The 23,260-nt window shown below is 38.1% G+C and overlaps 1 protein-coding gene across 1 annotated transcript in view; it reads right to left on the reverse strand.

Annotated features, from left to right (window-relative positions):
• The window catches only part of LOC116324962 (ephrin type-A receptor 5), a 56,199-nt gene extending 34,034 nt beyond the window's left edge, over window positions 1-22,165 (reverse strand). Inside the window, exons 1-3 of the mRNA XM_031745759.2 lie at window positions 21,913-22,165; window positions 17,009-17,073; window positions 8,369-9,089 (exon numbers count right to left, since the gene is read on the reverse strand). Of these exons, the coding sequence (XP_031601619.2) occupies window positions 8,369-9,089; window positions 17,009-17,073; window positions 21,913-22,012 (886 nt within the window). The 5' untranslated portion in view covers window positions 22,013-22,165. The remainder of the gene's footprint in view (window positions 1-8,368; window positions 9,090-17,008; window positions 17,074-21,912) is intronic.
• Between the last annotated feature and the right edge of the window lie 1,095 nt (window positions 22,166-23,260).

The following is a 23,260-nucleotide window of genomic DNA, read 5'->3' on the forward strand; positions in this document are numbered from 1 at the left end:
AGGACAAATGGCTGGCCCATTTTCTTCAAAGAGATTTTCTTTTAGGGGTATTGTCTGAGTGAGGATGATGCATTTGTCTGTTAGGGTAACAAATGGGATTATGCAACTTGTTATGCTGGTTATGGCTCGGGTCAGAGGTATGGTAATGACAATGAGTTAATTAAGGTCTTCACAAGTATAGATAAAACCATGTGGGTGTGTATGCATGTTAACAGGGGCAAGGGTAAAAGAGAGGAAGCTCTTCTGGGAAAGTCAGTTTACCCAACAAGCACTCAGGAAGCACTTTAGTTGTCATGACAGCATCACCACGTGGAGATGATGGGGGGAAGGGGGTGGGGAGAAAGCTGGAGAGAGAGCATGATGCAGGAGGAAAGAGTTCAATGAAAGAAGCCATTAGCAGACTCCAGTTGAGTAGGATCTAAAAAGATGAATGGTGTCTCTTTCCTTGATGAATCCAGTCAATTCATAGTTCAGGAGATGATGGTTTCCTGCCACTTGCAGATTTTTGCACTCTTTATCTTTGACTGTGATGAGGGATGACAGAACATTTCTGTATGGGAATCTGAATGCTCTAAACTCATATGACATGAATTAAAAAGACATAGATACAGGCTAGAAAGTATCTTACTTGAACTACTGGGTGTTTTGGGTCCAGTGAAATCTGATCTAATTATTGCACCTACAATGCATTTTGTATACTGACATTATTACTAAATTATACAGACAAATGACAAATATAGAAGAACAAAACAAGAAAAAGGTTAATTTTTTTAATTTGTCACATCCATGTTGTAGAAAATTATAGTGCCAGTTATTTTGTTAGGTACCCCTGTTCAAATGCCCGTCTCACTGCAGAAACAAAAATGCAATTAAGCGTGCAGACATCGTCAAGACAACCTGCTGAATATAAAGTGAGCAATATAATGGCTAAGAAAGGTATTTAAGTGATGTTTAATGTGGGAAGTTTGTTGGTGCCACACAGAGCTGAGCACTTCAGGAACTGCTGATCTATTGAAATTTTCCCTCACAACCATCTCCAGCCCATTGTTCATTCAGTGGGCTAGTTTCAGTCATTTTGCAAATGTACTGTTTATATAAGGTTGGGGAAACCTGAGACTGAGGAAGTCACTTGGATGAGTGACGAAACGTTTCTCCCACTGAAAACGCTGCGTCCATGATCAGAATCAACCTTTTGGGAAGAATCTCCAGGGTTTACAGAGACTGGAGAAAATATCCAGTCAGCACAGGTTTTGGACTGGCACAGGTCAAAGATGGATGGCCAGACTGTTTTGAGCTAGGAAGGTAATGGTAATTCAAATAACCACTTATTACAGCCAAGTCATTGAGAAGAGCATCTCTGAAAGCACAACACACCAAACATTGAAGCAGAAAGGAATGAAGCAGCAGCAGAAGATCACACACGAAGCTAAGGCCACAATTCTCATGTGCTCACCAAAAATGGACAACAGACGTTTAGAAAAACGTTGTCTGTCATCAGAATCTGGTGTAAACAACATGAAAGCACCTAAGTAAGGCCAATCCTACCATCGATGTATAAAGGGTTCTAGCTGGTGGTGGTGGCTGGTGTAATGATGTGCAGGATCTTTCCTCGTTAAGCTTTGGGCCTGTTAGTACCAACTGAGTATTGGTAAAACAGCACAGCCTAAACGAGTATTGTTGCTGACCACATCCATCTGGTTATTACCAGTGTACTCATCTTCTGATGGCTGTTGCCAGAAGAATAACGTGCCATGTCACAAACCTTCAATAATCACAAACTTTCTAGAACTTGAAAATGAGTCCACTATAGTGAAATGACCTCCACGGTCACCAGATCTTAATTAAGGATACAGCAGTGATTGATATAATGGATGCGCAACCAATAAAAATGCGTCAGCTGCGTGATGCTATCATGCCAATATAGACCAAAATCTCTGAAGGATATTTCAAGCATTTGGTTGAATTCCTGTTATGAAGAATTAAGGTAGTTTTGATGCAATAGCGGGACCAACTTAGTACTAGCAATGTGTTCCTAAGTGTATTTCCTTTCCTCCTGTAGTTTTTTTTTCATATAATCTTACCATTAAGAAAAAAAAGTACTACTTGAAATGGCATGGGAGATGAAAGAAAATGTTCTCCTCTCCTTTTAGGATGTAGGTCTATATACATAGTGAGAAAAATGTAATGTACTGAACAATTTTGAAAATACACAGGAAAAAATAAAACACCCAGAGTATTCATGTCAGAACTCAGATCCTTATCGGCACATGATGGTAATTCTACTAAAATGACAGATGCTGCCATGATCATGTGTGTATCTCTGTGTTATGCAAGAGACTGTAATACCCTTGTCACCACATCATCAACCACAAGCCTCACACTGTAAGTGTGAGCTGCTTGTTCACTATCCCCATAAATCCCTACAGGGAGAAGGCAGAAAGCTTCTTCACATTACTACGCCAGTGAGACAGTTTTTGATGGCAGCATCACAACTGTGGCCAGATCAAGTTTGACATACGCTGCAGTGACGTCTGACAGGCAGGCAAACACAGAAGAACATCAGGGGAGCCATGGCACTGAAACAAAGTATCGTCAAGGGAAATCCAACTCTTCCTCTGACACTTAGACAACTATCTCCAAACAAAATATTAAAAAATGTTGAGATGTATCCCAAAGATATAATATCCTTCCAGTCACAAGCAGGTTTTTTTTCTTTATTACAAGTAATTCTGTTAATTCAGGATACCAGTCGTCACACTTGTTTTAATTTGTATCCCTTATCTGCTCTTTCTCCTCATCCCCTCCCCCGGCTTCCCTTTCTCTCTCCCCCAACATTGCTGCCCGTATTGTATCTCTAAGTCTTTCTTCTTTTGTCATGTGAAATCAGTGTAGCCCAAATCCAAACATCACAAAGGCTCAATCCCGCTTCAGTCCACCTTTTTCCCCCCTATTCTGAATCCAAAGCATTTAGCTATTTTTTTTTCATTCCAACATCCTGGTCATCCTGAATTCCCTTTTCTCCACATTGAATCTAGCCCTTATTCCATCACTGCACACTTCTTTCAATATTTATTGCATCATTCCACTTTATCATTTTACTCTCACATATACCATTATTCCATTATTTACTTTCAATGCTGCCCACATTCCAGTCAATCTCTAATCATTTCAGCTGTAGATGAATTTCATCCTATATGAATTTCACTCCAAAAACAATTTATTCAAATATATTTCAGGCCTTATTCCACCATTTCAACATCTCACCTCAACAATTCAGTCATGATTGTGTTTTCAAGTATGTGTCCACCATATTGGTGACTGGACTTTTGATCATCTTATATAAGACTGACAGATCAATAAATTATGCCAACATATCTACATATTTAGGTTGAGTGTGCCTTGAAAGGCCGTCCAATTAGCCTCTGCAGACCTTTGCTCTGATAGTGGTTTTGCATGGAGGCTTCTCAAACTGTTCTGATGATGTCAAACTTTCTTGAGACTTGTTCTGAAAAATAAATTCAGTTTCCATTGCCATTTCAATATGTTAATGCAGCAAGACTGCCTGGAACAAAGCATTTTCAATGTTAAACATTGTTAATGCACATCAAAATATGTCTCTATATTGTATATTTCAATAGCCAACCTGCTCAAATGTGAGAATTTAACGCCTCCTCTTTGTTTGTCTGGTTACTCTCGTACAAAACAGTATATTTTGTAAACAAGACCGCGGACTCTAAGATTTTGTAATTTTTTTGTAATTTTGGTTTTCTGACATTTTGTAGACTAAATGATTTAAATACAACTTGAGTTTATTCTTAACCCATCTGAGGGTTGAGTTGATGTAAAAAAGGAAAATGTTAATTTTATTAACCGGATTTGTGTGACATGTCCTGACAAAGCTAATATATTCGCCTACCTATTTAGCTCTTATTTAGTTAACCCTTAATTCAAACATTCTTCCAGTGTTTCTTTCTATTCTCTCTAGTATTCAATCAAAAAGGCCTCATTTCAAAGACTGTGTCAGTCTACACCGTCTTCCTTCTTTTCTCTCTCTTCATCCATCTGCCATTTCTATCCACAGTTATCCATCCTCTATCCCCATCACCCCTGGAACAACACTCATCCATCTCTTTGTCTCCATGCCCTCACACCCTGTGGTGAGAAATCTCCAATTTATCTTGTGTCCCCTTGTTTTGCCTTCACTTCTCTCTGTACTCTTCTCATCACTCTGTCTATCCATCAAACCATCTACCCATGGATGTACTGCCCTCCTCCCTTCAGTCCTATTAGGCTTACAAAGCTGCAGGATAACAGCAAAAACGTTGAATGTACATTCATATATATTATGATATACCATATGTATGAGTATCTGACAAAATCTGTTCTTTTATAAGACATTTATTTATAGAGTGTATACATACATATATTTTCTTTTCATTTTGTTGTGCAGAAGCAAAACAAAAACGGGATTTTATGATGCATGATGATGCATAATTTAATGCTATTAAGTGTGCTGTCAAACGTACCACAAAGTTGGACCATAGCAGAATGGAACAATAACTGCAACAAATCCAGCAGTGCATGGCCACACAGTTGCTGCTCCACATGGATGACGCACCATTTTCATAAATCCAAAGAGCTCAGATTGTCCTTTACATCCTACGATTGTTTGGTGACTGAGTTATTTCCACAAATAGAGATGTACTTTTGAGAGAAAAGTATATGTGTGGGTGCAGTGCGTATGTATCTCCCAGACGTAGAGTAAAGACAGTTGTGTGATGTGTTGATGGTGAAAGAGGCAGATCTTTTAAACTGAGGAAAAAAGTGAGGGAAGACTCAAAGACAGCTGCAAGAGCAGGAGAGTGCAAATGCACTAGATAGCAGAAATTGAAAAAAGTAGGATGGAGAAACAATGAATGATAGGCAGTTAATGAAGAAAAAAGAAACAGACATATGAAGGGGGTAAGAAATGCAAGACTGGGTAATGGACAAACCAAGGTACTGAGAAAGACACACACCAAAGGAGTGAGAAAAAATGGACGCGTGAATGAGATAAAGCAAGAGAGGCGAGAAAGATAAAGACAAAAAGGAGGATGAAGAGCTGTCCATAATGAGTTTTGTCCTACATTCACAAAGGCAACATTAAATCATGCTCTACTAAGCAGCACACACACTGCCAATACAGCCAGGGTTTACACATTTTCTCACTCACTGTAGTGTCCTCTGACCTTCAACCCATTGATTCACTGTCTACACATAAAATGTAGTTTTTACCAATGAGGCATCTCTCTTTAAAAAAGTGCTATTCGTTTTTAATAGCACATATCCACTGAAAGAGCATACAATTAAAATTAAAGCTCTGTGAAGGTTCTAAAAATCCAGCTCAACAGATCTGTAGGACAACCACTTCTTAACAGGAGCTAAAAACTACTCCTGTGTTGTCCATAAAAAGACACCAAATATGACTTCTAGCAGTATGGAGTCCAGGAATTCTTTCAGTGCCTGAAAAACAGAAATCAACACTTCGCACTTCAATGTGACTGACTGAAATACACATGAAAAAGTGTTTACTAAGGCAGAGAACACATATGGTTTTAAACCTGCTACTGAGGAAACCCTGCCATGTTTCTCTCTGTAGACATTTTCAAAGGCTGTCACTCTAACAGTTTCATCTGTATACAAAACTGTAAAGACGAAAAACATCCCCCTGTAGCCTAATTAATAGTGAGGAATGTTTTCTACTCACTTCACTTCAGCTTGCTGTAAATATGGACTACAATTTGCGAAAAAAAGAGATAAATTATATTACTGCGAGCTCCCGAGATTTGTTTTTATTCCAGAAGGTTTAACTAATGGCAAAAATTTGCATATCACACAACTTCATCTTCCAAGAATTCAGAACACTCCTTGAAGCTTGAAAAGACAGCATGAAAACCAGGTAAACCCTGTAACTTTGTTCTGGCACAAGAAGGCAGAAAGAAAGAGCCTGTGGAGTCAGTTAGCTGCAAGACAAGGCAGGGTCAGATTTTATTACAGTGACATCAAAATAACACCTCACAACCCTTTACAAAAGCGCACAAAGGGAGTGCCGCTTTTTGACTTTTCTCTTTATAGCTCAGTCTACACCAGAGAAGTACAGTTTTAATCTTTTGTGCTGTCCAGGCAAGCTTCATGCATTTGCAAATCCCTTTGCAGTTATATGCTTGCCAAGCCATTTTGGGTGGAAACCTTTTGGAATTCACAGATTTTTTTATTTTTTTTTTTGTATTTTAATACTCTGTAACGATGTCACTGTCTGGTTACTTTAAAAAAGTCATCAAAAAAGTTTTCCTTTCTGTTTTGCATTTTGTTTTACTTGCAGAATGATGAATGTGAATATGCATAGCATGTAGAGAAAGTGCACAAGGCTACAGAAGTTTGGGAGCTTCCCTCCAGCATAAGGTGCAGCAAAGCACTTTGATGACAAACCCTTTGTGACCAGGCCTCGTACCAGAGACCTCACAAAACAAAAAAAGCACAAGCTCATGTTTGGTGAGGCCCCGTTTAGCCCAAAGCTTATAATGTTTCTTTCTTAGTTTAGGATGTTAGCATGCTAATATTTGCACATAGTCAGTACATAAAGGACAGCTGTAGATGAATCAAGACTACACCACTCAGCAGATCCTGAGTCAAGTCTTCACATCATTATTTAACAATCCATCAAGTTTTTAGAACCGACTTGAATGCCAACAGCAGCATTGTTAGCATGCAAAAACACAGCTGCAGTCTGTTTAATTTACTATCAGCGTTAGCGTGACCAACAACTAAGACAGAAGTAAATGTGCAAGTAGGTGTTAAAATATAAGTCCTTGAGTCGAGCATCAGAAAAATAAAACAACATGCAAAATATGTTAACGTAGCACAAGAAGTCACAAAAAGTCTGCGTCATTTTTCAGCGAAACTGCTGTACTTACAGTGTACAGTAATTTTCAGTAGTCTCCAGGCTTCAGCTGACACAAGTGGTCAAACCAAAATTAATCAAATAGCAGAAGTCTGTAAAGCATAATTAGCTGTGTATAATTAGGTGGCAAGCTAATGAGTGGTAATCACAGTACTGTACAGCCGTTCTTTAATCTTTTGCATGTGCATTCCAGTCAGTATTCATGCAGTAGTACACAGCAGTGTAGCTTCAAAGATGATCCTTTTATTTTAATAATATTGAGATAGTAATTGGTTCTTAATATTCATGATCACAAAAATGCTGTTCTGGAACTTTTTTTTTTTTTTTGCCTTCTCAGCCTGTAACTGTAACAGTAGTCTGGCTGTCTGTACAGTCTGTGGGAGAATGACTTCAGGCAGGCCAGTGGCCTACTGACAGCTATTTCCTAATGATCTCCCCACAGATATCTCATATCTGACAAAGTGAAGCTACTGTAGAGCTACTGGAGAGATGGTTCACTTTTTTACCATTTGATTATTGAGAACTAATCAAAGCTTAGTTCTCTTTTGGTTCTGAAAGAAAAAAAAAACTACTGTTAGACCTTCACATATTGTCATCTGCCAATCACCCTCCTTTAACATTCAACCCAGTTTCCACATGGACATATCTAAATCAAAAAAGCTAAAGAATAAAATTTCCACATTAGTAGCTCACAAACAAATCATGTATTTAATCACTAGAGACTGGTACTTACTCAGGAGAAGACTGTGTGAAAATAAAAAGCACAAAGAGTGACCAAATCACACATTTCACTTTACTGTATCGCTTAGCGCTGTGCCATTGTAACGACCGTTCTCTGAAATTTCTTCTGAAATTCCACCATGCTGTTCGGAGCTACTCTCAGTTGCATAAGTGGAGTTTAGCGTGCACATAATTGAGTAATTTAAAGGCAGCGTAGGGGAAGACTGAAGAGGTTGGAAGGAGAGAAAAATACATAGACCCTAGGTGCCCATGGAAATAGCAGTTAAGGTCAGTGGTGGGAATGTTTGGGCACGAGCTGGAGCAGAACAGTATGAGAGCAGCAAAGTGCTGCAGGCCACAGGGGAATACCCTCCACTAAGCTAGAAAGAAACACTCACAGACTCACGCAGCAACAGCGCAAGAAGCACTCTTACTAAAAGAATAAACAGATCCATGCACACACTCAAGCACACTATACTAAAAATAAACATGTGCATGGATATGAAAATACACACAGGATGAAGACAGCAACCAAAACAAACAAACATGTACGTGCACCCACAGCCCTAAAAAGGTAAAAAAAAAAAATGTGACGACTAGACAGATTAAAAAACTGGATCTTTAACTTCAATTGATCATCTTAAAAGCTGCTAATTTATTCAAAATGATCTTATTAGCTCAATTTCACAACAAACTTTAGCCTCTCACCTTGACAAGATCCGTTGATTTCCTCAAATCCCGGCTGGCAAACACACTTCCCAATGGGCACCAGCCACTCTCCCTCTGTGCTGCAATGCATCCTGGGAGGCTCGTATAAAGGCAGGGAGTTATTGACACAGCGGCCCACTACCTCTACCAGCTGTGAGGCTTCTGAGCCTGGGATTGTGTCAGGGAACTCAGCCAAGCTCTTCACCAAGAATGGGCAGCGTTTGTAGAAAACCCTCACTGAGACTAAAGCAATGCAGGCCCCTAAATCCTGAAATGCCAAGTAGAAGCCTTTCCGGGTCAGAGGACCTAAATCGCGGACTTCAGTGTTAAGCTTCATCACACGATCCCCAAGGTCCAGCTCAGTGAAGCTCTCATCAGCTGCTATGGTATCAATTTTGATGTACCTGCTCTCCTTCATTGCCCTGTCTTCCTCGTCTGTCATCCCGGTACCATCTCTCATCTCTCCTTCCTCCATCTCTTCTTCGTCCCCATCTGTTTCATAGTAATACATATTAAAGGTCTCCTTGCAGGTCCCGACACCCCCTGGCAGGCTGTTGCAGTCTCTCAGGGTGAACTTGAGCTCAATAAATACCCGCTGGGCACCCTCAGTCAGGATCCAGTTGGTGTGGAGCCAGTTGTTCTGGTTTTGCTCCATCACACGGCATACTTGGTAGGTGTGGATGGGAGCATAGTTCTCGTCTACTTCCCCAATCTCCTCCCACTGAAAAAGAAAAAAAAAATATTAGTGGAAAGACTTTGTTCCTTTGAAATGATTAAATGCTTAATTTTCCCATACACATCCTGCATTAAAAACATCACTAAAGTAAATTTGACAACATGCTTAAAGTACAGAAAAATGTTTTGATGAAATGGCTTTAAATTTGTAATATACAAGAATATTTAGTAGCTAATGCATCAACGTGTGAATATTACTTTACTATGGTCACTGCTTGAACTTCCAAAGAGTCACAACATCAATTTAATAGGTGTGGGGATAATCGTATTTTAAAACTCAAATTTATATCGGTAGTTTTTAGCATTCTGATTTTTTAAATTAATCCATTAACAGTTAGCAACAGTCACCCAAACTACAGAGTTTAGTCTTAAACTTAAAATTAATATTAACAATGTACCATCCTATTCTAAAAAGTAAATAGTGTAACACACAATACAATATTACCAAAATGTATAAAGTATAAAATACTTTTTTTTCCAAACCATAAGTCATCCTTTGTAACACACTTACAGTGTTACATTGTAACATTTTCAGTCTACTAGGACAAACTTGTCTAATTAAGCATGCTTATAATTCTACATATAACAAAGAAGTAAACGGTAAATTCTAGTATGTTGCCTGTATTGTTTAAAAATGTGAAATTATACCCATACAGAGAATCTGACACCGTGGTAATGCTTTAAGAATGAGCAACAGCAATGCTTTTCTGAAAGGATTAACGCTGGTGTGGAAATTTTAACGGTGTGTTTGTGTGTGTGTGCATGCATGTGTGTGTGTCAAGGTATAGATAGCAGAATAATCCTCATCACTTCCACCTCATTTCCTTCTACTGCAATAGAGAGAAAAGAATGAGATCGTGTTAAAGGGTACATATGCATTTACCATGAATGAGGGGTGGCGTTCTTGTCAGCAAAAAAAAAAAAAAAAAGAGGATTTAACCTGCACCTGTGTGTTCATCTGTAGCACCATATCTCTAAAGGAGAATGTGTGTGTCTGTGTATTAATCCATTTCTGCATGTGCATATATGCAAATTACCTTGTCAGCATTCAAGTGTGTGTGAGCATATGCATCCATGCATGTGTGCGTGTGTCAGACAGCAGCATTAATTCCCTCTGCAGGTCTCGTGGGAGATGGCTATTATCTGCATCACTAGCCCTCTCTCATGACTAATATAGGCGCTTCATCATGTCACTGTAATATGGCCAGAGGGACGAGACTATGATCTGGTGTTATGGCTTAATAGCCCATATTAATCAATCCTTGCTGTATCCATTGTATACAACCCTCTGTCTTTATCTTTTCTCTCTCTTCTCCCTGTCTTGTTCTCCAGCTGTCTTTTTTTTTTACACTTTCCCTGATTAAGTGCGTCTCTTTTGTTTTGTCTCTTTTGTTTTCTGATTGTAATTATTCAGTTTCAGAATCATTTGTTAATGGATGCAGACATTTAAGTATTTATAGACATTGTGTGCACATGCAGTGTGTTAATAGTCTTGCACCTTTATCTTTGTAACAAGCAATTTCACTTTTAGTCTTCCCAAAATTGTTGGAAAGCGAATCATCTTATGCGATTTATTAAAACGCTGTTTGAGGATTTAAACTTTGTTCCTGAGTTAGGCTTAGACCTAGGTCTTGATTGGTGGTTTGAGTGTATTATGATAATGAGGGTCTTCACATATATGGGATAAAAACTATTCAAAGATATCTGTTTTTAATTGTGTGCCAGTCCCCATCTCCACCAGACCTCAGCCCAGTCAGTCCCAGTACAGACATTAAGCCTCTTACTCGTTAGATCGCACAGATCCACAAGCCTGCTCTGAGATTTACACAGCTTAACACATACACACACATAGAGAGCCACACAGCGTCATTATTGGTATCCCAGCGGGGAGTTGAACAGACGACCTTCTCTCACTCTGCCTTGAACAAATTGGTTCGGCATGTGTGCTTGGAAGTGGTGTTGCCATTGTTGCAATTGGAAGTCCTCCCACTTTGTAGCTCAACTGTATTTATAGAGTTTAATTACTAATGTAAATGGGATATAATACTTGAGCTAACACTTTAAAGTGAATAATCAAACAATTATTTAGCATAACCCATTTACAAGCAAACAGCCACTAAAATGAGTAACAAAATGTTACCAAGGTTCATGCTTTGGCTTTCCAGAAAATGCCCTGATGTAGAAACAGACTGCTCTAAGACTTTTTAGTTGCACCTACTGGAGGAACACACTTTGATCTGTGCACAGAACAGCACAGCAGTAAGGTTGCAGTTGCAGAACCACCTTCATAATGTGAGGCACTGTAGAAACAGTCAGTCTAAAAGTTAATCACACAATAAACTCACCTAATGCTAGATCTATTCCAACTTTACTTTCTTCCTTTCCAATCACTCCAGAAATATCCTCTCGATTCAGTGCATAAACCTAACTTTGTGTGCAGAGTGCCTCTTCATGATGTGAAAGGGGAATGATTTTCTATCCCCGCCTACAGTAAACCAGTGGATTTACCAGGTCATGTTTTTCAGAAGACTTAGACAATATCCTAGTACCTCAGAAACAATTGTGACCAATTACATCAATCAGGACAATTTTATGTTACATTGGTTTTCAATGTATTTACAAAGCTTTGAGTAAAGCTACCAACAACAATATATTTTGTCAAACAGCAGGGTTTTGAGAAGCACATATATGTCATTACTTCGTCACACTACAGCACAACTATCTGCATGACTTGGAATTTTTTGGGCAATTTGGAAAAGCTGCTCTTCCTGTAGGAGTGCAAATGGTCCCAACACTCAGTCTAAAGAGATTAAGATCTCTTTCATTTGTGTGTCATTTCATCTCCACTTTGCTCCAAACTAAAAAAAAAAATCCCCTATAGGCATCCTTCTAGCTCCTTATTAGTGTGTGTGTTTAGGTTTTTTTTTGGACTATTATATGTGTATTTTTGTGTGTCACATCTAGTCTGAAGACCCCCTGTGGTTGTGCTGAGTGCCTTTCCGGCTGTAAGTCTACAACGCTGTAACCAACTTATTATTATCACCCATTACTGCTGACCATCATGACACTGTAATCGAACTGGCCCTTTTGCTTCTTAACACTACCAGTGCCACTACTCCCCACCCAACCACACACACACACACACACACACACACACACACACACACACACACACACACACACACACACACACACACCACCTCTTTCCATCTATAGTCTCCTCTCTCATTCCCCTGATTTATTTTTTTTCACCCACGTCTATCATCGTTTTCTCTTTGTGTCCTTTATTCTTACTTTAATTATACAATCTTAAAGTCTAACAAAGTGAATGCAGGTTGCCTTCTTCCTCCTTTTTCCACATCACCTTTTCCACTTGTAGCCTCTGACTTCTCATCTTCCAACATTTCCCTGATTTCTGCTAACCTCTCTAATTTTTTCAAACTATTTTGTCTTTCTTGCAACACTGCAACACTTATTTGGCTTCCCCATTCACTTCAACTTGTCCGCTTTCTTTTCTTTCTAACTCACCTTGTCTTCCTTTCATCTTTCTACTGTGATGTAACTGGAAAGAAAATCAGCTAAATAGTATATAATCTGCTGCACAAAACAAGCCTGCTGTAAGCTGTCATTGGGATATCATTTAGCATCTGTGCTCAGCCAAAGTTCTTGAAGTCTGTTCGGTACTTTTGGCGTTAGCCTGTCTTTATCTTTGGTCAATTGAGCACAGTGAATCAGTGGATACAGCTGATGAAAAAGAGCTCTCTAACTGGCCGTTCAGCCAAGGGAATCAGTGATTACATCAATTTAGTCTGGTTTTGCTTTTTTTAAATTTCACCTCATAAATGAAACGGTACGGTAGAGTTGAATGACTCACTGATTACCTAATCAGTGAGCAGTTAAACGTAAAAGATTAATTGTACAGCGTGTTGTTAGAAACTGAAAAGTTCTGAATCATGAACTTCAGAGTTCAGAGTGCTGAAGCTGTTTATAATTTCATAAGAGTGCAAAGCACATAAACAAATGAAGCATTTTTTCACTATAACAAGCCAATTATAAAAGGTATCACTAATTTTGGGTGTAATAAATATACTTAAATAGCAGTTAATTATGTAGAGCATACCACAAATATCTTGGCCAGTTTCTCTATATATTATCTGCCAAAGTTACAGTCCTATTCAAAAGTCTGGAACCACCCCTCATGTCTTTATATTTTGCTTCCAAGACGTCTGAGGTTCTTGTAAATGTTTTAACGTGGTCTTGAGCAATTGTTCTCCAGGCTTTCTGAAAGTTTTTCTTTGGAAAATGGATGCTTTTTCACACATTTTCAGTCCAGTTCTTGTACTTGACCATTGTCAGAGATTTTTTTTGTTGTTGTTTCTTTTAGCCACTTAAATCTCACCTATGAATCATTCAGGCAAAAAAGGTCCCTATCTGGAGGAATAGACCAGTGTTTTGTCCACACATAACAGATAATTTAGCAAAGAATTAACTTTAAATTCTACCTTTAGGCACTTTGTTACAAGCACCCTTTTGCAAAGACACACATTTTTCTAATTTATTTAGTTAAAGCTATGAAAAATGTCAACAATAACACAGTCTGACAGGCATAAAATAGTAACGGTAAAACAAGAACTAGAGGAAACAACAGCAGATGAACAGTATTTGAAAGTCCTTAAGAAATATGGAACAAGGCCCTTCCAGGGGTGGCTGTAGAGAAGCCATTCTTAAGGAAGGGAAACAGGGAGAAAAGGTTGAAGAATGCCAAATTACAAAAGAACTGGGCTGAATTCAATAGAAACAGGTCTTATGGAGTGATGAATCCAAATTTTAAATGTTTGATTCAAATCACTGTCAATACGTAAGAACGAGGTCAGGAGAGAGAAGTACAACAGTGAGTGTCTAACATGGTGGAAGCTCTGTCATAGTTTGAGGTTGCATTTCTGCCAGTGGTGTTGGGGATCTTGTCAAAATTGTATGGAATTATCAACAAAGAAATATCAATACTATCTGGAAAGCATGAGAGGACTTTTAAAATGTCCTTCAAGAACCCAGAAGAACTATTCTTGTAGAATACTTAAAGAAATTACAAGGGAACTTGCCCGAGGCTGTATTGAAGAATAAAGGTGGTCATACTAAATATTGATTTTCCAGCTCATTAGAATTGTACAAACTCTGCTTTTGCATTATATATAATACATGTATGTTTGCACATTTCAATAAAACCCTGCACACACTCCCCATTTTCCTAGCAAAACATAAAGAATTGGTGGCCCAAGATATTTGAACAGCTCTGTACATGGTGGTCTTTTTTTTATGTAGAGCACATAACTAGAATTTATTATATGACCCTAAACATCTAAACATAATTAATTAAACATAACAGTCACTATCAGTAAATGCTCCTCCACTGGCAATAGGGAGATATACAGTTAACAGATGAAAAAAAGTTAAAATGTTGATGAATCAAAACTCCTCCATGTTTAGCCTCAATTACGACAGCATTTCTTGCTCAGTCTTTTCATGTGCGAACAATTGTCAGTCTCTGGTGCTGAAAAATCAAACCAAATACTGCAGTTTCTCCACTGGCCAGATGAGGCTTGGCCTAAAGTCAATCCTAATAGAATTTAGGGTAAAATAAGCTGAAATTAGCATGTTTACAGCCTATTTTAAAAAGCTGTTTTGGTATTTCCCCCAGTCACACCAACTCAACACCACAACAAGTTCAATAATTGCCTTATCGTCCGCTCTCTTCCTATGATTACATCCCAATGAAAAGAAAGCTACTATATTTTACCTTTTAGATTTCCAATTTCCGATTGCTATTGTCCTTACTTCGGGAACTTTCTCCTCTATCAAAAATAGTTTAAGATGAAAGTATTCTGTTCTCGAGATCAAAGAAATACTGGTTTCTCATGCTTATCATGCATATCTTCATCTGGAAAAATCCCATTTTATCATTCTATATATCCAATTCTCCCTACTTCTCTTTCCACATTGCCAGAATAAACATCCAAGTCTCAATAAACAAAAATAACTCTGGGTAACAGCTAGCGAGGCCTGGTGATTTTTTTTCACTCAGACTTCCAAATTAGATTAGAAACGGCAACTTCCAGAGGTCTTTTTAAACTTCGGTTAATGTAGAGCTTGTGTATAAAGAAAAGATGTGGATAAAGAAGCAAAGAAACAACAACTCTAAACAACAAAGTTCAAGGAACTCATCATAAACACAAACCAGCTTTTAGAAACAGGATTTTATAACACAGTATTCGTGATTTTCCATTCCGAGTATCCAATTTCAAGCTACCATGTAAATCACTAGAGTGTTTCACTCTCCTACTTCAAGACATTTATCTGTTACAGTAATTATGCTGTGTTTAGTGTTACTGCATTCTCTGAAATCTGTCCAACTTTTTCAAGGTCATCCATCACATTTTAAGACACATTTAAAGCTCTTATTTTAATCCCCTTTGTTTAAATTCAAGTTTAAAAAACTGTCAAATTTTTATTAAAAAAAATGCCAAAAGAGAGTAAGAGACAAAGGCAAGTAGAGGACAAGAATAAGAAGAAATTGGAGATAAGGAGTCTTGCACATGTTCAGGGACATGGAAGAATGGAAGGACAGGCAATGATGGGGATGAAGGGAAGAGGAGAAAACCAGGAATAAAACAAGCCATCTGGAACATGAGACTTAAAAAATAATTAAATAAATAACTTTCGTGCCTTTTCAAGTTCTTATTTTGCCAAAATTTGAAGTGTGAAAGTGTGTGCTTGTGTGAAAAAATGTCCAAGACTGCAAATAGTGTGCTGTTGTACCAACACGAACACGTTATAATGGCCAACTGGGAAATAAAGACATGTTTGGTGTGTCTTTGTTAGACAACCCCCCAAAACGAGTCGTCTTAAAAAGCAGCTGAATATAAACACAACAACTAATTAAGACACTGTTAAGGGATCCTTGCATTGTCTAATGAAGTCCTTTATTTCCTCTCTCCATCTCCCCTAAATGTAGTTATTTATGCAGCTGTACTGTTAAAAACTTGCACGCCATAATGAAATCTTCATTAATATGATTGCACATACGGCTGCTTTTGTCAGCACTATCTCTCCCATCTACATACCGCCACAGAGTGGGCTGTGATTTGAATACTCAAAGCTAAGAAAATGCTATGGTCAGCACTATTGGTACGGTGTGTATAGCTGCATATTTTCAGAGAAGATTTGCCAGTAGACGGGAGATTTTTAATGTGGATCAAATCGATGCACAAAACATTTCTGTTTAAATAAGCCACGGCACTGTAAACCCCCAGATGTTCGAGACTTCCATTTTTCTTGGAAATATGGCAGACTCGGTGGTAGCTTAATGTATGATGTTCTAAGGTAGTATTGAAAATCGAAAAGACATTAATCATTTTTAAAGCACCATTTTTCCTCATTAAAATACACTATATAATACCATGAAATAACAATTTAGTAAGTCTAGTAAGTCATTCTCTAATTAGCCTTCACCTTGGGAATACTTGGAAATGGAAATTCAATTCCTGGCTTGAGAATAAAATATTCCATGGTGACTTTCGATATATTATTCATGAATTCAATTTACCCTGATAATGAACTGAAAGTTCTTGGAAATAAAATGATCTTTCACCTTGATAAAACAAAAGAATAACTTACAGTATACTTCAGTGTAAACTATAATTATAAGTGTCTTTTGATTTACACACAAATGAGTTTACTTTCCTAATGGGTAAGAAAAAAAAGGATCACTAATCATGAATCAAAAACATCATAATTGCTAACAACTTACTGCAGCATCTGTAAAAATGGAGATTTAGTATTTGTCTAATCTCACCCACACTTTTACAAATCAACACATTTTCGATACATCTTAGAAAGAGGTATACTCACCCCATTCTTAGGGTAGGCCACCCATCCCAGGTCTCCCATCACAGAGCGGGAATCCAACAGGTTTACTGTTGAAGGTTGAAAATACAAGAGATGGTAAGTAAAGATGAGCAACAAGCTGATTCATTAGAAATGTAAAAGGAAGATGAAATGTAAATCCTCACTTTTTTTACCCCTCCCTTTTATTATACCAAGTCACCGAGATAAAATGATTTAAACATATTCAGCTGCATCACAAAGCCTGATTGGTGGATAGACTCAAATGGATGTGTTAAGAACTGATGACACCTTAGTCACAAAGAAATGTTTAAGAAAATAGAAGCCAGACATTATCCTTATTACAGATCCATTCATCAGATCAAATATTTGCCCAAGTCAAAGGATTTCTATCCACATTCATTTCTCAAAAATAATTCCACGTGTAAAATCTAATGAATTAGAATGTGTGCGTGAATTAGAATGTGGGATCTTGCTAACGAAAAACTCCCACACAACTTTGCACTCACAATTCAGTGTCTGCAACACAACTCAAACTCAAACTAATCCATTAAAAAAAAGAAAACCTCCCTGCTCAGCTTCCCGGCTGAAAGCTGTCAAGTGCAATTACTTGATCACTCCAAATCCTTAAAGTGTGTTTCCATCAACTCTTGTGCAAGACTGGTAACAACGGAATCTCGCGAGTTGCGTGTCTGCCTTCACATGCTTCTTCTGCATCAAATGCACAACAGGTCTTGACAAAAGAGCCTCTCGTGAAGGCAATTGTCATCTCAGTTTTTTGACATATTTGGAGGCACTAAGCAATATTCTCTTTAGTGGCTTGTTAGTTTTATCTCAACAAAAACACATGTCAACATCTGGAAAATATTAGCTGTTTACTGAACCTCAGCTCTCATTATAAACATACTGGATGTGACTGAGATAGGCAGATGTTAACACCCAGGTGCAGAATCTGACTAAATCATTGTGGCCACATGACTGGGTGAGAACAAAGCAGGTTAACACGTAGTATATTAATGATGTGACACAGTTTACAACACCATATGCTGTCATAAATTGAGCTCATATTCTGTCAGAGCGGAGTTCAGTTTTCTTTATCTCCTCTACGATAACATTGGCTCGTTCTTTGTTTGATACAATGTGTACTCAAACAATAAAAGAAAAGTCCAACCAAGTGACCCATAGACAAGCTTTTATACTTGAAGCAGATTAAGAGATAGACATTAGAAAATATTGCTAACTGAAGCAAACACTGTCTGTATCTCCCTACAACAACAGACAAAGGGGATACTTCTTGCAGTGTCCCTCCACCTGTTTTTATGACTAAGTAGTTAATGTCTAAATTGAAGCCTTTATTCTGTTTTGGTTAAGCTCTGTCACATGTTAAACTTAATAAGGAATATTTTGCATCTATGTTGTAAATATGAACTCTGATGATGAGCAACAAAAAATAGGACTGGATATGTCACAGAACTGATAAACAGAAATTGCATTTGAGTGCAGCAGAGGACTGGTGGACACACTATGCATTAGGAGACATTTTTCTTTAACCCATCACAGCTTAGCCAGGTTGGTAAAAACAAATCTTTAGGCCTTAACCTCCTAGAAATCTTAGATAAGGTAAAAGCTCTGTTGTTCTTTAAAGCCACCTAAACAGGTTTTTACATGTAACATTTACACAAACCAACCATTAATGTATGTGAAAAAAACAATCAGCCAACTATCCAAAAACACAATTTCAGAAACATCGGTGACTTCCTAACCAGCTGTTGAGTGTAACATTTACAGTTACATGTGCTGTCATAAAACAACCAAACTACACATGAACCCTGCCCTAATGTAAACAAATGATAGGCATCCATAAATAATCTGCAGCACAAGGTGTACTGGTGTATGCAGCGTTGCTCAATAACTCAGACACAGACGTTCTGCAACCCCGAGCACCACACAAACACACACACACACAGACGCAGACACACCTCCTGTCTTACTGTCTTCACTGTTCTACAGAGAATAATAAAAGATGTCCTTAGGAGGCGATTAGACAACTAATTAGGCCATAAAAAAGAGATAAGTGATACTGAACTAGATCATAAGGGATATGTTACCTCTTTCCCTGTCTTGTTCTCTCTAAGGATTAAACCACCTAACAAGTTAGAGCTCGGCTATGACAATGATCTACAGCACTTATTATTAAAAGTCATCTCAGCTAAATGAATGTAGTGATTTAGAGTCTTGAGTGACATTACTTCAAGGATACATATTTTAAATCCTTTGAAGGATTTGTGGATTTTTAACATTGGAAATACTGATAAAATTCTCCTCGAGTTAAGTGTTGTTGCTGTTAGACAAAGGACATTTATTTTCAGTTACACTGAAACTATGCAGTTTTACTCCTTGACCTAAGTTATCTTTAACAGTCTTGTATGTAACCATATCTTACCTGTTACTTTTACCTGCACATATGAAATGTGCAATTTTTATTAATGCAATCCCCTCATATTTTTTCTTTTTTCCCTGTGTGTACCTTGTGATGTTTGATTTTGACAGTTTACGTGTTAGCTCAGAGTTCTCTGGGATTAATGGTCTGTTTTCCCCTCCCACACAGAGAGAGGCAGACAAATATTCTTTCTTTCAAGCCATTTGGTGTAATTACTCCAGATTCACCATTTCCATTTGATCAATGCCACAGCCAACAAAAAGTAAAGTGAAAGCTTTTAAAATCCGTTTAGGCTCCCCAAACCCCATATCTTCCTCGTGTCACACATCATGATTAATCAAACACAGTAATAATGTAACAGATGTGAGACTCTGGGATGTACTCTGAATTTCATTAGTTTTTTAAACATGAGCTGATTAGTTTCAAGAGACGGAATTTGCAACATGGTAATGTGTGAACAACTTCCTTTTTATTTATTTTAATTTTTGAAAAATTGCATCCTGATTTAGTAAGTAAGTCATTTAAATGTACTTAGTGAGACTGGCGAATAAGTGAAAACAAAACATTTACATGAGGTTAGTAGCAGGCTGTCAGATAAGAACTTCCTCTTTTTCAAAACAAAACCTGAGATGGGCAAGTGGCCAAAATACCCAAATATTTTTCAAATTTGTCTACACAAGCAAAAAATAAATTCCTTAATTGTATTTTTTTTTACTAATTACAAGTAATTAGTCAAATGACAGAATAGGCTAGTTTAATTATGGGCTTCACTCACCTCTCCAATTATGCATGCAGTGCTATGATGATTGTCCTTTGCAATGCAAATATCTGTCAAATGAATCTAACGTTGGTTTTAAATGGTTAACCTCTGGTAAATGGTTCTTGACTGGCTGGGCGCTGAACAGCTTTATTTCTGGTGTTTGGTTAAGTAAAAGTTTAATATCTTTTCTCTGCAAATCAGAAAGAGATGAACAGGTTTTAACTTGATAGTCGAAGACAACAAAGAAAACAAATGTCTGCATATATGCGAGATGTGAAAGATCAAATGCTGGCACGTTTTTTTATTTCTCCTTCACTCACTTCATTGACTGCATCCTGAAGCTTGGCTTTAAAAAAGGCTTTGGCTTAAAAATTGGGGGTATTCAAGTATTTTGAGAGCAGGTTTTGATACTAACTACAAATAAATGTACTAGTAGTTTAACCACATACATATTTTCATTATTTAATGGAACAGTGTAGTGGTGCACCTTATCACATTAAGAATATACTCATAAACTGAACACGAAACAACACGATTTCCTGGATTCATAAAAAAAAGAAAGAAACAAAAGAAAGATATAATCTAAACAATCTTCGTGAACTTTTCATGTGCTGGCCAATGACGCCCTGCTAAACCCTCCAGGACCCCTGAGTGTCCTGTGGCCAAATATTGAGAACTTTGGTGAATGTAAACTTTTACCAAATAAATCTGCCATGTGAAGAATATGCTGCTTGATGAATGTTCTCTCTTTCCCGGATAATGCTGTCTAATAGCTCCAAACAATGGTATTCATCTGGAGCTATTAAAATGCTGCTCATGCAGACAATGGCGTGGGAACAGTATTTGGCAGACTATTTTACACTTCTTACTCAGTTTTTTTGCCTACATTGTCAAATATTTATCTCCATTTTATGCCACTTTACAGTTGCCCACTTTTCACATTTAGTAGGACAGTGTAGGTGTACATTTGTTCAGATGATAAGAATATTGCAGGTATTTTGCAATATACTGTGGAACTGAGGAAATTTATGAGCGGTCACAGATTAATCTGACATGATAAGTGCTGAAAGAACCAAACATGAACAAACCTATAAAGGAACAAGGCAAGCCCAAACTAAATGGGTTTTTAGGGAAATTAAGTTATTGTAACACTTAAACGTCAGCATTTCAAGAAGTGGAAAGCCAAGCGGTCAATTTAATTTTAGAGTCGTTTTACAGTAACTACTGAGAGAGAAAATAAATAAATACAAAAATAAAAATGTGAATTTGCATTCTTCGTCCAGTCTATGGTGAGCATCTTACACGCTGAAGACAAAAATGCTAAAGAGTGATACGGAGATTTATGCAGCGCACTGTGCGTCTGTTGGCGCTGCCATGTCCTCAGAGGAATGGTTATCAGAAAGAGACATGTTCTGTCCAAAGGTCTTTTTTTTATTCGACCCTTTACAGTTTGGGAGCACAGAGTCATTACACACACGGGGCACACAGCTGTCATAAAGATAATCTGTTTGTATTAATATTATATACGACCTCTTTCTGCCGTCAAACGGCTCCAGAAACGAATAGACCAGCCAAGGAGTCTGAGTCCAATGGTCTGGGCACCAGCTGGGGTACGAGCAGACCTTTAACCGATTTTCGGCGCCCGTTAAAGCCTAACCGCGCGCCACACAGCGCTGTCAGTAACCCTAAATCCTTCCTGTTTTAGTTTACCTTCGTTTGCGGGAATGCACCACACTCCAAGCAATGCCAGGCTCCAAACCCATGTCCATGTCACCAACCGAATGCCACAACTCCACCAACGAGATTGCATGGCGCATCCAAAAAAAAAAACCCAAAACCGGCAACAACGGGGAGATTTTTTTTTCTTAAAGAACAGCAGTTTCGGTCAGAACAGAAGGGGAAAGCGTAGTGAAACCATCTGTCGCGTTATGCGTCCGCTCAGAAAGATGGGGATCATGTTATGCGGCGGCAAGAAGGAGGCAATGAGGAGCCGAGTGCGCTCTGGTTTTGGGAAGGCGGGCAGCGCGTCGGGAGGCGGAGTGAAGCTCAGTCTCTCCAATCACAGACCCTCCACAGGTGAACCCCACTGCCGCTGGACTCATTTCTCCAATAATCGATTACCCCTCACTCGTTACCTCTGTTGACCGTAAAAGCATTACTTACCGTTCATATTAAGTTACCCTCTCCTGCTCTGCGTTTCTGCACGAGTGAGACTTGCTACAAAAGTGGATTTGTAAAGAACAGAGCGCAGGTACTTTGAGGTTTTTAACATATCCCCGTTGTTTCAGTTCAGCTGCATTGCTTTATGTTACACATCTTCGAAAGGGAATGGAGAATGTGGGTTATCAATGCTTGTATTCAGTTTTTGACAGCATGTTTTATAACGCAATAACTGCCGGTTTAGCTACTGAGAGAATGTTTAAAGATGCATTATTTGACTGCTGCTGCAGCAGTGTTTGCTTTATGGATTTCAGTAGTTCCTGGTGTATCACGTCAGGGACCAACAGACTGTAAAAGCAAAAGTAATCCTTATTTAGTAGGATACTTTACTGGTTATACAGTTATTGTCGGGATAGTATTAACATCTTCTGTACAGTAGTAGTGAACAGGATGTAGATTTTCAATAAATATTGCCTCTGGGCAGCATTTCCAGCCCCTGTGTCTCATATAATCACTTTTGATGTGGACTTTATAGATCATTTTCAGGCTACAGACAGCTGACAATGATTGTCTGTCTCGCCCTGTGTTAGACCAGTGACTGCTTCTAGTCTTGTGATAGCTGGGATAGGATCCCCGACACTCGTTGACTCTGGATTGGATCGGCGGAAGAAAATATTTTTAACACTTTATATTTATTTCATGCTTGGCATGCAACACAGTTCTTGACAAAGAGCTATACAGTTATGTTGTATCCACCAATGTTGAGGGTTCTTTAACTGATGGTTTCTCACCCCTGTCTTCTTCTTATTTCTTCTGTGTTCTGCAACACTTTTAGCAGTAAAAAAAATAATTATTTTTTTTAAAAAGAAAGAAACTACTTTTTAAGCCTGATTTTTAA

The sequence above is a fragment of the Oreochromis aureus genome, linkage group 7 (genome assembly GCF_013358895.1).
Source record: "Oreochromis aureus strain Israel breed Guangdong linkage group 7, ZZ_aureus, whole genome shotgun sequence".
Taxonomy (NCBI): domain Eukaryota; kingdom Metazoa; phylum Chordata; class Actinopteri; order Cichliformes; family Cichlidae; genus Oreochromis; species Oreochromis aureus.